Raw genomic sequence first — 18,119 nt, 5'->3', positions numbered from 1 at the left:
GACATGACGGGATGGGGCAGACATTGGCAATACAACAGGCTTAAACACACATTTTATGGAATATGAAGACCGCTAAAGGCTCCTGGCAAAACTATTGGCAATCCGTACACCCTTCATATTCATAGCTGACAATATAGGTTTATGAATACTGTTCAAATGTTAGTCAATCGTATTAGCTGAAACAAATGATTGTAGTATTGGTTTTACAACAAAATTATATCAACAGGCAAAAATCGATAGCCCAGTGGGCCGTCTGTAGCACACACTCGGGGGAGGGGTCCGAGCACCGAAGTCTTGGGGGTCCGGGGGTATTCCCTGCGAAAAATATTACGATTTAGAATAACTGAGATGAGCTTTTACGATATATTTTGATGATTTTGCGAGCGCCGACGGCGCAGGATTTTGTTGTTTGAGGGGTCAGAAGGTCTCCCCCGGGAAAAAATGTTCCGATTTAGAATGGATTAGATGTGTTTTGCGACACATTTTGAAGAATTTGCTAGCACCGAAGGGGCGTGGCGTGCTATTGTTGTTTGGGGGTCCGAGGGTCTTCACACGGGAAAAAAATTCAATTTAGTTTTACGATTTATATTGATGAGTTAACAGCGTTCTCAACCCGGAAATTTTTCGATTTAAGGTTTGCTACATTTAGAAATAACAATTGTGAATGCCGTCATACCATTATGCAACCCTGCTCGATCTGAACATATCGGAATCACGCCATCGACATTGTTGTGTAACTCAAAATAATATTGAATTAATTGTTAATTTCTAAGACATATACACAAATTAATCTCTTAAGAGACATTGTTTGAAATGGTAATATCCCGTGATGGACATTTTTAATCTAGTTCGTGTGTATTGAATTTTCATTATTAAAGGTTTGAACATTACGTGCTTGAACGTTTTAGGAAACGCGCAGCGCAGCGGAAAAAAACCCTAAAATGAAGTACGAAAAATGTGCAGGAGACCCCTTTTTACAGTAATTTATAGGCCTAAAACATGTACATGCATATAACAATGAAAGTCTGCATATACTATTTTTACTATAAAAACACACATAGAACACAGTATATACAATGAAATATTTCATTATTATGTGCACTTGTATGTACATATGCATATTCGCTATACAGAACTTCGAACTTTCGTAGTTTTAGCCTTTTTATTACTTTGATTTAATTTGTAGATTAGCATTCTTATAACTTATAATTTAGTGAAACAAAGTACCGTTTATCACGTTGATATCATTTTGAAGAATCGTGTTTTTACATGGTTGTCTACCCTCCCGTCAAAATCGAACGGGTGCTTCGCCCCAAATTATGTAATGCACGCCAGTGAAAAAGAATCTGCAACTACTTAATCTAAAGAAACAATCATAACTGATGAGAATGACTTTTTTTCTTTCAATCATAAATAAAGTGCAAAGTCTACAGTGTACATTCAGGCATTTTAGGTGTAACAACCGTAATCGTTTATGACGGGAGAGTGGGCGTCAATATATATGTCGGCTTCGGTTTGCAAAAAAATGTATTTGTGTTTAAGTTGTCAAGCAAAAAATACTGTAACAGTTAATGATTCTAATATATTTTATTGGGAAATTTTATTTGATAAAATTTTAAAAAAGAATGACAAAATTAACAGAAAGAGAAACATGCGAGAAAGCAAGTTCAGTAAACTTCTAATATTTTAAGGAATAGCTCTTAACTTCTTGTAAAAATGAATTCAGAAAATATCACGTAAAATTTGTTTGTTTTGCAACAGATTGTTTTTTTATTTTAGATTTTCATTAGTTCCTTTTTTTCTGATCCCTCCTCAGTTATAAAGATTAACAATAAGACAAGAATACAAGGCTTACACATATGTTTGTATTACAACATTGACTGCTCTTGAATGTTACAGATTTCTCTGTACGACCAGAAAACTGTAGTGCTGAAGATCTGAATGCCTATTTATCTCATTATTACTCTGGCTTTCCTAGTGGACGATCCATCGATCTATGGGATATAACACAAGACAGGTATGACTTCATCACTACGACATTACGACGACAGAAATTTATTACAGAATTATACTAGAGCTAATACTCACTTGACTTATCCTGTTGTAAATTAAATTCAAGAATTAAGTTTTGTAGAGTAATGCCCAAGGTCTAATTCTGTAAATTAACTTCATATAAAAAAACACCATTCAATTAAGTTACATATGTAATATTGGTATATAGACGTTTTTTCTAAGCTTGTTTTTGTTTTAAGCTTGTTTTTGTTTTACTTTTTTGTGTTTTATGTAGACCCCTACTTCTCAATTTTCATCGTATTTTGTTACAGAGTATTCGTTTCGTGAGTGAATCTGCTTGTATAAAAATGCAAAATACACTTTATATATAAGTGATTAAGCTGAAATAAGTTTCATATTTATGTCTATACTGGCTGGCGATATATCAATTGACAAACTGGCGGTTTTTCTTGATTTCTTTCTAATCATTTTATTCAAATTTACATTTTTAGAGTTGGAAATAATCATAAGTCCACAACACTTTAGATTAATAAGCTTTAAGTGAATCAGTCCTATGAAAAAGGTCAGTCAAATAGGTGTTCATTAATTTTACTGAGGATATTATCATGATTTTTTTTTTCTAAAAACCTACATATGTATTAAAAAGAGTTCTATGTGATTGAATCAGTTGATTTTGATATCAACATAAAGATAAACTTTTGAGCTATTTAAAAAACACCAATTATTTGATGTAAAAATTGCTTAGCAAAAGAGAGAGAAAACGCGTATTGTTTATGACCTGTCAAATCGTTTAATTAAGCTTACAGGGGAAATGAAGAGGCCGCCATTCGCCTATCTATTTCTGGCAAATTGACGCATATTTCTCACATGTTTGTATAAATTATTAGCATTCTGAATTTCGGTGGCAATTAATTCTGTAAACAATGAAATAACAAATCATATCGACATAGTTTACTACCTTGTATTTTGTCATCTGGTCACAATCATTTGAGGGACCTCGACCAGCGTTCTTTTCTTAGATTGAATTACCTCCCTTACAACTTTCGTTGTTTGAACACTGTTGGCTGTCATCAGAGCACAGGTTAACGACGCACTAAAAAAAATCTGAAAATTCTGAAAGGTTTTATACTTAGCCCTGTATCCTATTTCCAGAAAATGGCGTTATTAATTTTAAAATGCTTTTTTAGTATTTAAAGTATTTTTTGCGCGTCGTAAACCTGTGATCAGAGGAAGCAGACGATAAATGCAGCGGGACTATTTATCTTAGAATAAAGCTGATATCATGCATCCCCCTAACTAATGTTGTACTTGTGAGGTAAGATTTACTGAAATTTGGTATTTTACGTTAAAAATTTGAATTTTCTTCTAAATTTTAAAATATTGTTGGTAATTTTGATAGTGTCATCTTTGTAAACAAAAAACCGTTTAAAAGTTGCATTCGGTATACCTCGCCAATGAAAATCACGAGAGTATGATACGATAATAAGTCGCCTGCCAGTAAATACCGGACGTTGCGACCGCCGAAGCGAGATATTAAGAAACAGATCAGCGGGTACTGGTATTCAATGTGTTTTTTAATCATTCCAGGGACTTAATATATCGTGTTATATATCAAAATAGATATCGTTTAGAATGTCCACAATCATGTCTTTTCTTCGGGGGCGACTGCATGGCTTGCAGCTGGTCATGACGGAATTGACTGTATAGTTCGTAATGATTATACTGTCGATTCCTAGCGATTTGCTGTTAGTGTCTCTTCGAACTTTTAATCGTATTAGATACAAATACCAGTGTTGTATATATTATATAAAGACACATTTAATTAATGACACTATGCAATTTAAATTCAACTTCATTTTAAATTTTAATCACAGGTATAACGAATACAAAATAACAACAAACGTATACACGGGAACATATCTATAGTCTTTACGACGCTATTGATAATTATTATTGTAAAATATGTTTCAAGGTACTATATAATGTGTAATTAGCCCTATTTTCATCATTATATAATTCGAAGTTTCAACTTGTACATGTTAATAGCTTAGAACTGTGGATGAATTACAATGCCAGGGTAGTGGGTATAGTAAGATATATTTTATCATAATCTCACACATTTAAAACAAAATGCTATATTAAATCACATTTGTACATATGAAATAAATTAAAATTTCCAGCCTAAAAAGAATTACACTAGATACTAATTCAAAAGGGTACATTAAATAAGACAATATGCTATTTCCAATATTAGCATGAGCATCAGTATTATTGTAAAATGGAACCGTCAGTAGAATTTGGTTACTTATAATCCAATATTATCATAGGATCAAATTTTAGAGTTAAACTGTATACAAAGTCATAAAATAATGCCTTTCTGCGACTGAACATATTAATAATAACTGAGGATAAAAGTCGACAGTTATTAAGCATCGTCGGTCCCCAAGTAATAAGCCTAGCCCTGAATGTATGGTGTTCGAATTGCCCTTGCTGCCCCTAGTGCATAATCGTAAAAGGCGACTAAATTAAGGATATTTTCTTTTTACTTATTCCTAACTAGCTTTCTTCTTCCTAATGTCTAAAACCGTTGGTTACTTGATACGATCTGCTTCTCATCGAAAATTCCGACTAATCAGAAGAAAGCTTTCTTGGCGTTATTGGAGAAAAAAACCATAATCAATGTGTAGATGTACTTTGATGTTGAAACTTTCTTAAAAACTGAAACTATTTTGTTACAATATCATACCGTATTAATATAGAAAGTACATCTAAATTAACATTTAAACATTCAAAACATAAAACACACATATTGCATGTAAATTATTTGTAAGTATATTCACATGCACACACTTTCACGCCATTGAAATTGAAACAATGTAATCATTACAGCAGCAAAGAATAGTCAGAATATAGCTGGAAAGAAATATATATAAGTAATATGATAAGTTAAATATAATTAAATGAATATACAATCTCCCCTTTCTTACATAAAAATGAAACTAGGACTAATTACGTTAAAAAAAGTTATCACAGAATTACATTTAATTCAGACCCCAATAGTTATACACTCACAAAAGGATTATGATTTTCAAAATATTTTGTAAATAATTGAGCGTTCAGATTTGACAGATAATAAGAAAAACTGTATTTTGTATAGCTCATAAGTGTAGATTTAAAGAAAGACTTAATATCTACGAAACCTTCACCACACATACTTAAATTACGTCGCTTAAAGATACAGAACCTAGCGACAGCCAACATAAAGTTGACAAAATAAAAATTAACAAACTTTGGTTTTTCAATAAGTCCAAAAAGAATTAAAGTTTCGTATTTTATGGAATTGGGGATTAAAGCCTCTGCCTTCACAAAAAGATCTTCTAAGAGGGTAACAAGATAATCATGGAATTTTTTGAATTTAGAACATTGTACAAAAAGGTGAAGAATATCCTCAGATCGTTCTTTACAAGCAGGACACAGGTCAGTAGTACACATATTATAACGAAAAAGTTTATCTCCAGTGACAATGACATCGTTAGAAACTTTGAAATGTACTTCGACACAATTACTTGGGTAATAGCTTGCGTGTATAATTTGAAAAGTGCGCTTTAAATCAAAATTAGGAAACACACTGGACCAGTACCCGATTGACACGGGCTCGTTGAAAGCACGCCTCACGAGTGCCTTGTAGATTTCACGTGTAGACGACGGAACAAATCGCGTGCCTGTGTCGTTAATCATGAGAGGACAGGGTTGTATACCATTATTCGAAATTGGTTCCATTGATTCTCAACTGTATTAATCCTGCATTTATAAAGATTTTGTTATATAATTGTTTATTATTTTCCGTAACCAAGGGATTGCAAAACACGGGCTGACAATAAGTTTGACGAACATTACAATCAAAATCTAAAAAATCGCGGGCACTCTGACCATGCAGACAGCATTTCTTGATAAAATATGGGAATGGTTGCTAATTTCCTACTACCATAATTACAGTACAGGCCTAACATACCCAGTTTCATGCCATCTATATCGGATATGAAATATTTACATGTATCAATCCAGAGTGTATGCACATTTTCATTATAATACAATAGTCTAAAAACGAATTTTATTCTAAAGGCGTTTTGCTTTAAATATATATCAGGGACCTGCAAACCAACCATTCGTTTATAGCCAATTAGTGTTTTATATGACACGAGATGTGATTTATATCCCCACAAAAATCAATACATATATTCTTTAGTTTAGTTTTGATAGCATCCGGTATACTCGTTACTGCAAGCGTATACCAACATTTAGATAACATTAACGACGATATAACTGTCGCCCTACCATGAATCGTCAAATTTCTTTGTGACCATAACTGTAAAAGCTTCTTAATGGAATCAATCTTTTGTTTCCAATTTAGTTTATTACACAATAACTTATTAGGACCCAAATGTACACCAAGAATTACTATTACATCTTTTAACAATTAAAACTGAAACACCCTAGAATTATTTTCCGATATTTCAGCACTACCAATTCATAATAGTTCAGTCTTTAATTTGTTAACTTTTGCACAGAAGATCGACTGTAGGTATCTGAAACTTTGAAAACTTCCGGTATCGATTTCTTATCAGAAAGCGTCAACGTGGTATCAAAATTTTTCGAAACCATGTTAGACATAGGGATAGGTATACCACAAATATCATCATTTTTAATAATTGTTTGCCCAAGAGGCTCAGCAACCAGGACATAGAGTAACGCAGAAATCGGATAACCTTGCCTTACTGAATTTTTGATTGAAAAAAAATTGGTTGAAAACCGGTTGCATTTTACACTACTGTAAATGTCAAAACAAAATTTGTTTATCCAGCTGATGAATTTCTCACCAAATCCAAATTTTCCCAGTACCTTAAACAGATATTTATGGTCAACTCTATCAAAAGCCTTTTCTTGATCAATTTTTAAAATATATCCATTTAAGTTATCCCTTTCAACCAGGTCTATGACATCTCTGACATTCGATAAATTATCAGCAATGTCCCTACCCAATACACAAAAACTCTGATAAGGGGAGACAATCGAAGGTAAAACTCGTTTTAACCTATTGAACATAACCCTAGCAAGAATTCTATAATCAACATTCAGGAGACTAATAGGTCTCCAGTTTTTAAGATTATTGTTTTCACCTTTATTCTTATATACTAAACTAATAACACCTAATTTCATAGATTTAGATAATTCGCCATTTGCTGCAATCTATCTGAATAAATGTAATAAAATACTCTCATAATCATCATAAAATCTGACATAGAATTCAACAGTAAGGCCGTCTTTTCCGGGACTTTTATTATGACACATTCCAGTCAATGCAGACTTTATTTCCTCACTATCTAAATAACGGTCACAAAAAAATCCGATCACTGAAGATAATTTCTTATATCGCTTTACCCACTACACTACTTCTAATGATATCAAATAACAAATTCAATGGAGATCGTCTTATTGGGAATTCCTTTCTCAAGTTCTCTGGATTCTGATTGGTCAACATTCAGATAGTGTCTGTTTTCAGTGAAAATTGCATAGGTACATGTAGGTTTTGAGGGATGCCGAAGTATGTGTACATGAACACCACAGTTTTCATCATACGAGAATTTATGCTTTCCCTCAAGGCTTATTTCTTTGGGAATTATTTGGAAAAAAATCACTTCTCTTCCTAAATATGTAATTTTTACAAATGAAATTTAAAGAACAGTACTCTTGTATACAGTGGTTAATGATATCATCAAAATATTCGCAACTCTCTTGGCAATAACTTGAAAAAGGGTCTTAATTCACGGTAGACAAAATAATTAATCCAACAATACATAGTCATATAAAACCAAAATCGCTATCAACATAGTCTTCTCGCTACAAGCAATACAGTACCGTGCACGAGGGTGCTGCTTATAATCGATGTTTAATCTGTTTTCTAAAATTCGAATGCGCTCTATGAGAAGTACTTTGAATTAAACCATAATCAAATGGAGGAAAAATAGTTAACTTTAAGTAAAAGATGATCTACGAATTGAATATTCAAACAATTAAAGAGATAACTATCGGCCACAGAGGGTACTACTGGCACTGATTCGATTTATTTTCATGTAGTTATAATTGTCATTTTCGAAGAAGTACAAATTAGTATCAAAGGATAGTATATATATTTTTTATTTTGTGACAACCTTCGTAATCGTGCGAAAGTATCGAAAACTTGACCTTGATCACAGACATACTGTGTTTTCAAAACAAATCTCTCGCATCGGCGGTCGCAACATCCGGTATTTATACATTGAAGTTCGAATAATGTGCAGTAGGTAATGTTAAGGTAAAAAACTAATAAACACAGCAAAATAAACAGCAGTATCTCTTCACACCCGAAATATAAGCCTTGTTAATGCGACAGAACAGTTGGTCCTTTCTTTATTGGCTACGATTTTACATATGTATATGATTGTATAAACTTTTGATTTCTTATTGTTTAGGTGTGTGTTGGAACCATATCTAATGGAAAAATTCAGAAGCATGGATACAGACCAGACTGAGGTTGCTGCTCCAATTTACGCATTCCATTTCTCAGACGACCCAAACAGATATCATAGATTCGAAGTCAACTTTAAATGTACAGTCCGTGTATGTGGTCGTCGCTCCTTTAGCTGTACATTGGTAAGGATGTGATATACTAATTCGATCCTTCAGCTGTATATTTGTAAGGGTGTGATAAACTGAATCGATACTTCAGCTGTACATTGGTAAGGATGTGGTACACTAGGTTGATCCTTCAGCTGTACATTGCTAAGAATGTGGTATACTAAGTCAATCCTTCAGCTGTACATTGCTTAGGATGTGGTATACTAGGTTGATCCTTCAGCTGTACATTGGTAAGGAGGTGGTATACTAGGTTGACCCTTAAGCTTTACATTGGTAATGGTGTGGTATACTAAGTCGATCCTTCAGCTGTACATTGGTAAGGATATGGTATAATAGGTTGATCCTTCAGCTGTACATTGGTAAGGATGTGGTATACTAGGTTGATCCTTCAGCTGTACATTGGTAAGGATATGGTATACTAAGTCGATCCTTCAGCTGTACATTGGTAAGGATATGGTATAATAGGTTGATCCTTCACCTGTACATTGGTAAGGATGTGGTATACTAAGTCGATCCTTCAGCTGTACATTGGTAAGGATATGGTATACTAAGTCGATCCTTCAGCTGTACATTGGTAAGGATATGGTATAATAGGTTGATCCTTCACCTGTACATTGGTAAGGATGTGGTATACTAGGTTGATCCTTCAGCTGTACATTGGTAAGGATGTGGTATACTAAGTCGATCCTTCAGCTGTACATTGGTAAGGATGTGGTATACTAAGTCGATCCTTCAGCTGTACATTGGTAAGGATGTGGTATACTAAGTCGATCCTTCAGCTGTACATTGGTAAGGATGTGGTATACTAAGTCGATCCTTCAGCTGTACATTGGTAAGGATGTGGTATACTAAGTCGATCCTTCAGCTGTACATTGGTAAGGATGTGGTATACTAGGTTGATCCTTCAGCTGTACATTGGTAAGGATATGGTATACTAGGTTGATCCTTCAGCTGTACATTGGTAAGGATGTGGTATACTAAGTCGATCCTTCAGCTGTACATTGGTAAGGATGTGGTATACTAGGTTGATCCTTCAGCTGTACATTGGTAAGGATATGGTATACTAGGTTGATCCTTCAGCTGTACATTGGTAAGGATGTGGTATACTAATTCGATCCTTCAGCTGTACATTGGTAAGGATGTGGTATACTAGGTTGATCCTTCAGCTGTACATTGGTAAGGATATGGTATACTAGGTTGATCCTTCAGCTGTACATTGGTAAGGATGTGGTATACTAAGTCGATCCTTCAGCTGTACATTGGTAAGGATGTGGTATACTAAGTCGATCCTTCAGCTGTACATTGGTAAGGATGTGGTATACTAAGTCGATCCTTCAGCTGTACATTGGTAAGGATGTGGTATACTAATTCGATCCTTTAGCAGTACATTGTTAAGGATATGGTATACTAGGTTGATCCTTCAGCTGTACATTGGTAAGGATGTGGTATACTAAGTCGATCCTTCAGCTGTACATTGGTAAGGATGTGGTATACTAAGTCGATCCTTTAGCAGTACATTGGTAAGGATGTGGTATACTAAGTCGATCCTTCAGCTGTACATTGGTAAGGATGTGGTATACTAAGTTGATCCTTCAGCTGTACATTGGTAAGGATATGGTATACTAAGTCGATCCTTCAGCTGTACATTGGTAAGGATGTGGTATACTAAGTCGATCCTTTAGCAGTACATTGGTAAGGATGTGGTATACTAAGTCGATCCTTCAGCTGTACATTGGTAAGGATGTGGTATACTAAGTCGATCCTTCAGCTGTACATTGGTAAGGATATGGTATACTAGGTCGAACCTTGAGCTGTACATCGGTAAGAAGGTGGTATACTAGGTCGAACCTTGAGCTGTACATTGGTAAGGATGTGGTATACTAAGTCGATCCTGTAACTGTACATTGGTAAGGATGTGGTATACTAAGTCGATCCTGTAACTGTACATTGGTAAGAATGTGGTATACTATGTTGACTCTTCAGCTGTACATTGGTAAGGATGTGGTATACTAAGTCGATCCTTCAGCTGTACATTGGTAAGGATATGGTATACTAGGTTGATCCTTCAGCTGTACATTGGTAAGGATGTGGTATACTAAGTCGATCCTTTAGCTGTACATTGGTAAGGATATGGTATACTAGGTTGATCCTTTAGCAGTACATTGGTAAGGATGTGGTATACTAAGTCGATCCTTCAGCTGTACATTGGTAAGGATATGGTATAATAGGTCGAACATTGAGCTGTACATCGGTAAGAAGGTGAAAGATTTTCAGCTGTACATTGGTAAGGATGTAAAAATGATACCAAAATATAAATTCTACCGCACTTGTTAAAATGTAATTTAAAATATTAAAGGTGAAATTTCGATCATACCAATCATACAATGGCCAAGTGCTTTATTGAAATACATTCTTCTGGCAAAGTTTAGATTTTAAGTTTTTGTTTCTTCGGAAATACTACAAATAGTGAAAATACCTTAAAACACACAATATGGTTGTATAGGAGATTGATACCGCGACAGAAAAATAAAAATTAACTGAAACTAGAGGTAAATGGGCCTTAACTATCACAAAACATCATTGCCACAGTGGTTAACAATCCCGGCAATACATTTTACAAAGCAATAATATCTTATATATTAGATGACTTTGACCTTAAAATTAGGTCAAGGTCATTCACTTTTAACAAATTGGTAGTCCCTCATCCCAATATGCTACAGGCCGTAGGCCTCTTAGTTATTGACAAGAAATTGTTTGGACTATATGACACCTGTGACCTTAAATGAAAGTCAATGTCATTCATTTGAAAAACTTGATAGCCCTTTATGCCATGCAATATCCAATATCAGGATCTCTTAGTTATTGACAAAAAGTTATTTAAAGATTTTAGAGTATTTGACCACTTTGACCATGAATGATGGTCAAAACCCTTTCAATCCAGCATTTTATTGTCCCAATATGAGGTATCTAGTAAAACAAAGCCAATCAGGGAGCTGTGAGTTGTAAACCACAGAAAGACAATGAAAATTTTAATAGAGACGAAAGCGTTTGAAATAATTTCTATCTGTATTATTTCTTGAACACTGATATAAAATGTCAGAATGTTTTATATATGCTATGTAAAAGGACAATTTTTTTCCGTTCAGGTAGTAAGGGGCATTCCACGAATAACAGTTCGAACTCTTTGGCTTTTTACCTGGTTTTTACCTGAATTATATTGCGACATGGTCAAGACCTTGCTATTAGTTCGATAAATGTGGGCTCGAATTCAAAGGGCTCATAAGGGCAATGGTGTTAATTTTTAATTGTATTCTACTCTAATCACACGTTTTATATGCATCATCCGTTTCGCTTTCTGTAGGATTGCGATGTATGAACTTTAAGCATGACAACCAGCAAACGTGTCCTATTAGCCTGTCTTAATGCAATGAATAACAATTGCCACAAGACAACATAGCGTAAGTTCTATTGTTTTAGTCTTTTTGCTATTATATTATGGAGATAAACCGAAAACTGTACAATATGTGAGAGAGTGAACTGTATCGAGACCCGTGACTGTTTTATATTAGAGTCACATATAAGACAGTAAAAGGTAACATGTAAGACAGTTACAAGCAATGGTCCGATAATCCGGGAGTTAAATTACAGAAACAACAATAGAAGACATCACAACTATGTTTTAACACAAAAACCTTCATCCTTCATTTCAGAGTGTATGTGACGACGTGAGACGGGAAGGAAGGAGCGCTGAAGAGGAGGACGATGACTGTGATCGTCACGAGGTGTCTGCGAAAATCACCATAAGTTCTAGTGCCAGTGCTTCTATCAGAGGTAGGTATAACGAAACATTGAGTCCTATATAACATTCATACCTACAGTTAATCCCAGTACCAATGATTCTGTCACAGGTGACGAAATATTAAATCGGGTGTCCCACGGTAAAATATACATATATGTTGAAACTTTGACCCATGAAAATAATGTGCATGTATAGTTTACAGTTACATGCATTGATTTATATAAACATTAAATACTCTGAATATCCTAAATATTAATATCAAAATGGAAAATCCGCCTGAACGGTGAAAACCGAACATGTATATATATATATTCACCTCCTACTGTATCGTGCATGTAATTAAACGATAATCAAACGCCCCTATTGGTGTATTTTCTGCACTTCTGTAAATAAAATAAAATATTTACATTATAAATATATTGCCTTGACGGTAGGGAGACATAGCGATTTGTTAACACAAGTCATGTCATGCTACTGTCAGGGCAATAAATTGGTTATTATACCGGTTATATCAGGCTATAAGTGAGACGGTGTCGATGGAGACGTATGTGGGGTTGGTTGATTGGCTTATTAACCTATTAACAGCCAGGGTAATTTAAGGACGGGCTCCAATGTGTGCAATTTGTTGCGGAGTTCGATTGTCTGTACGTACAGGGGAGACTGCGATATATTCGTATTATATCTCCCTAGTGGAACTCTGGCCCTTTTCATAGTGTTATCTCACTGTGGCATACCACCGATGACAATGAAAAAGCACTCTCCAACCGGTCACATTATACTGACAACATACAAACCAGTCAGCCCACTCCCTTTATGTTGAGTGCTACGTAGGAGCAGAAAATACCACTTTTACATAGGATGGAGTGTCTCGGCAAGGGGACAGAACCTTCCAGAATCTTCCTCACAGGGGAAAACGCCAAACTAAATGCCAAAAGTGAGGTGGTGTCAAAGGGGACGTTAGGAAAAAGAGAAAATATAAGATTACAAATTTAGTCGCCTTTCATACATGCCATAAGGGCAGCAGTTACAATTCTTACCTAAGGCTAACGTTAGGATGTACAAAGTCCGTTAAGAAGACGAGAAAAAACAAGATTCTAAATTTGGTTGCCTTTTACGATTAAATCACTAACGTTAGAAGGATAGAGCAGTTGGAGTAAGGAAGAAGAGAAGATAGATCCCAAGTTGACTCGCTTATTAAGAATCGAAGTTAAGGATACAATATTAAACCTGGACATATCCAAACCAAACGTTTTGATGTAAGGATGTCTGTGTTTTGGGAAGCTGCGGTATATTCATGTTGTGTTTACTTGTGATTGTGGAAATATTGTCCTTTTTATAGTGCTATCTCATTAAAGCATGGCGCTGAAGACACGCCAACAAGTAAACCCATCTGACCACATTATAATGACAACGAGCGAACCGGTCGGCCCTCTCTGAGTCTTTCTAGGCTGACAATAGAAATTGTATGACCAGGAAGAATGTACCGGTGAGGAAAACCGTGCTAGGTACTTCCTCAACTAAAGGCACACCAAATGTTATCTTACCCTCGTCGTAAAAAAAGTCCAGAGCAGTTAACCAGAATTTATCATGTTCAGATACATTTGTTTTCAAAGTAAATTATTCTGTCAAAGTAAAATTAAAGAGAGCAACCAACTAAATAATTTTACATAGACCACAGTGTTAAACTTTGTTTAAGTTTTGTACTGTATTATTAAAACAATGGAATATTAGTTAGCTGTTGTGTTCTATAATTAAAGTCTAGGTTCTCATATAACACTAAATAGAAAAAAAAAATTGGGTACTTCTGCTCAAACTCCAACCAGGGTAGCTTTATTGAAATCAGGCGCATTTTGCACTAAAAAATCCTGAAATTCTAATGCTTTTACCTATTCATTATCAAAGTTGATATTTTGAAACTAAATCACAATATTAATTTCCAAATTCATATCATGGTTATCTAGGAATAATTACCTGTCAGAAAACATTCTTACTTTTGAAATTCATAATTAGCCAGCCAATCAGCGGCCGGGTTAAAATTCTATCCTGGGCTCAATCTTGTATACACAGGGGCCATTTCGAAGGTCTTTTTTTATTTAGTTGGTTGATCCCTACAGAGTAACTATGTGACCCGCAATTTGGTCCTAGTCCTGCAAATTATACTGAATATCTTCTCATGATGCATAAGGAAAAGATATTCAGCATTTGCAACAAGAATAGGACCAAAATTCAGGTCTCAGATTCACTCGGCAATTAATTTTCTTTAAACAAATAATGTGTAATAGCAAAATAGGTTCATTATTTCGCTTCTTGGAGAACCGAAAGTTATAAAGTTTGATAATGTGTTTTATATTTCAGAATATTCTTCCTTCATCACGATTCTGTCGGGGACTCTTTCCCTGATATTTACTCTGGTGATGTGATGATACAGCGGAGCGATATAGAGAGGACATCTCACTTACTTGCAGACAAAACATAATCATGTCCCAGTGGCATGTTTATAAGCATATAATAAATAAAATCATTTAAATAACAACTATCGTTACATTGAGATACTGAGTGTTTACATACTCTTTAGCTTCTTATTGTCAAAACATACACTGCTGTAACAAAACTATGTTTGCTTATGCTTATTCTGACCATGCTTTTTTGCACCGAAATAAAACATACATACAAACATACCTTTCTTCCGATTGTTAAACTATCATTGAAGACCATAAGCATATACAAATTTAGAAACAAACAGATCAATACAGGTATTTAGGGGCCACAATACACTTCAATCCAATACAATACAATGATATTATTGAAAGTCGCTTACCAGGTACAAGTAACATTAGGTCTTCAGACCTGTTATTGCGACAAACAAGTGAAGTACATAAAATTAACAACATTTAAGAGAAAATTATATAAAATTGTATAGGTTATATATCACAGACATAAAGTGAGAGATATATTAGTTATATATATATCAGTTGTACCTGTAATTTACATATATACATGTACTAACGTAGCAAAAGGTAAAAATTGACCGAATATACATTAATATAGTGTAGATTAAAAGAATGCAATGTTGTAATAAGAATTAAAAGAACTAGCTAAAATAATAATGTGACAAAGCAAATGAGAAATGATGCCACATCACAAGAAGCAATGGTAAAAAACCCCAGAAAATAAGCATATACAAAGTAAGAGACACTTAAAAACTGAAGGCAGACATACATATAGTTAACAGGCATCACAAAGCGGCGGCAGACAAGCATATTGAACAAGTGCAAGTGGGGCCATTCCAGGTCTGGACTAGCCTCTTGAATTATTTGAAGTTTTCAACTTTCCTGTATTCATTTGGGAGACTGTTCCCCATCCGGGATGCCTCAAAAGAGAAGGATATCTACCATACCGAACTCTTTTGTACTTCTCTGCCTTTCTCTTCTATCCGAATTATAAGAAGATTGTTTAATCACAATCTACATCTTTCAGTCTGTTCACATGAAAAAAATCAGAAATCCATAAAGTTTTGAGACATTATAAAAATATTATACATAATCCTTATATATAAAACATAAAACACGTTCACGAATTCTTTCCGTTTTTTTACACTTTTCATAAATAAAATAAAGAGGACTATAGTTAACATTTGAAACAATAAAATCTAACGTCAGATAAGAGCCAATCCCATTCAAAACTGATAGTTGCTGTGATCCTTTTCTACAAATATCTGAGATGTAGAGGTCGAAATTCAACAGTGAATGGAACTTGACATTAAGAAGCTTCACTGTTCAGTCACCATTATTGAAAGATGTCTTCTTTTAGCACATTTTTTGCCTACACTTAAGGACTGAAATTTCTCTGTGTTGGCTTAAATTTTATTTTTTTGTTGTTTTTGTTTTTTAAACGAGGTTATAAGATATATACAGTGAGTTTCCAGGCTTTCTTTTACATTTTTGCTGGAACTACTAACAGTATTATCATCAGCATAATTAGATAGCTTAGATGACTTATATATAAAAAAATATCATTTGCGAAAACATTAAAGAAAGGAAAAGGAGTGAGCCCAAATTTGATTCCTGGGTGACTCTTTTTTACATTTCCAACCAGTCGCCGCATACTGATCCAGCCGAACCAGCTGTTTCCTACTACTCAAGTAGCTGGATAACAGCTCTACAGCTCCACTACCAAGACAATTTTCAAGGTTTCAATCTTTCCGAGCAGCAGATTGTGAAGGAGACAGTAAAATACCTTAGACAGGTCTATGAGCTACGGATTAATAATTTCTATGGTGTTTTAAGTATCTATAAAGATAAATTAACGAACTATTACAAGTCAAATGTATTTATGTATCGCACAATAATGTCGAATATATAAAGGTTTTTTACACAGGTAATGTTGCTCACGAGCCCGTTTCATTTGTAGCTATATTTGGTTTGATTTAGTTGATCAGGTTTAACGTCCAGCTAACAACCAGAGTCATTTAAGGACGCCCTTCCATCTGTAATAAAATGTGATGAGTGAATGTCTGCATGTTTTGGGAGGCTCTTGGTCTCCTGAGACACCGGCTCCGTTGAAAAATGTCGACGAGTGCCTCTCCAACCCTTTTCAAAGCGACCGCTTCTGGATATCGGGTGGCGTAGTCTACGACGTTCAAAATGAAATGATAGTCTGTAACAGTGCTAGTTTCTGCTCCTGCTTAGCGCCCTTTGCAAAAGATGACCTATTGGCATCGTGAACCGTCCGGCGCCGTCCGCCGTGGGTAAACGTTTCCTTTAAGTCGCTAATAGTCATAAAGTTCTCATTAGACCAGATTTGGTCAGAAACATCTCTGGGGGAAAGTGAACAGATTTTGTATAAATGATGGATCTGATCCTTCTGGGGCAGGAGGGACGGGGCCCAGGAGAAATAGAGGAAAATTTCTTCGTCTTTTGTTATTAAGTTCAGAAAGACTTTTAATCAGATTTGATCTAAAATATTTTCATCGGAAGGGGAACATATTTTGCATAAATACATGTGATATGGTTACTCTGACTCTCCGGGGCAGGATCGACAGGGCCCAATAGGGGAAATAGAGGAAAATTACTTCAAAAACGCTACTTGTCACAGAGTTCTTAAAATTCTTTCAGGACATTTTCGGTCTCTGTGTGAATGGGTTTTAAAATGAAAATTCAGCAAAAGAGTTTTTTGGCTTTACGTGACTTGAGCATAACTAGTGTAAGTAACAATTTAACACTTTTTTTGTTAATATACCAAGCTATATATTTGCAGTTTTGATATTTCAGAGTCCGATTTAAGTAAAAATTAGTATATATTAAAAATGGTATAATATAATGGTTACACTTCCAAAATGATTGGTTTCCATGGTAACAAAATATGCGACACTAATTGGCTGAAATTGAGATATTTTTAGATGTTTAAAGAAAATGTAAATGGTAAATTATGGATTATTACATTGATTTCAGAAAAAGATTGCGACAAAGGCATACATAGTTTTCAGACTAGTATTATGACCTGTGATATTTTTAAAGAGAAGACCGTAAAAACACAACTTTATCAAAAAGGTAGCACACCAGTAATATGATAAAGGAAAACCAATCCAAGGTATTGCAAATTTGTACATGTTTTCTCTTGTACTCTTCATTTT

General features: G+C 34.7%; 1 protein-coding gene across 2 annotated transcripts in view; it reads left to right on the top strand.

Annotated features, from left to right (window-relative positions):
• The window catches only part of LOC138317768 (uncharacterized), a 29,790-nt gene extending 14,627 nt beyond the window's left edge, over window positions 1–15,163 (top strand). For both annotated transcript variants that reach the window (XM_069259651.1, XM_069259650.1), the window contains exons 6-9: window positions 1,900–2,017; window positions 8,523–8,703; window positions 12,399–12,519; window positions 14,843–15,163. In XM_069259651.1, the coding sequence (XP_069115752.1) occupies window positions 1,900–2,017; window positions 8,523–8,703; window positions 12,399–12,519; window positions 14,843–14,907 (485 nt within the window). In that variant the 3' untranslated portion in view covers window positions 14,908–15,163. The remainder of the gene's footprint in view (window positions 1–1,899; window positions 2,018–8,522; window positions 8,704–12,398; window positions 12,520–14,842) is intronic.
• Window positions 15,164–18,119: the final 2,956 nt, after the last annotated feature.

Source organism: Argopecten irradians, chromosome 3, assembly GCF_041381155.1.
Source record: "Argopecten irradians isolate NY chromosome 3, Ai_NY, whole genome shotgun sequence".
In the NCBI taxonomy this organism is placed as follows: domain Eukaryota; kingdom Metazoa; phylum Mollusca; class Bivalvia; order Pectinida; family Pectinidae; genus Argopecten; species Argopecten irradians.
Note: the sequence above shows the minus strand (reverse complement) of the source record. Positions and strands in the feature narration are given on the sequence as shown.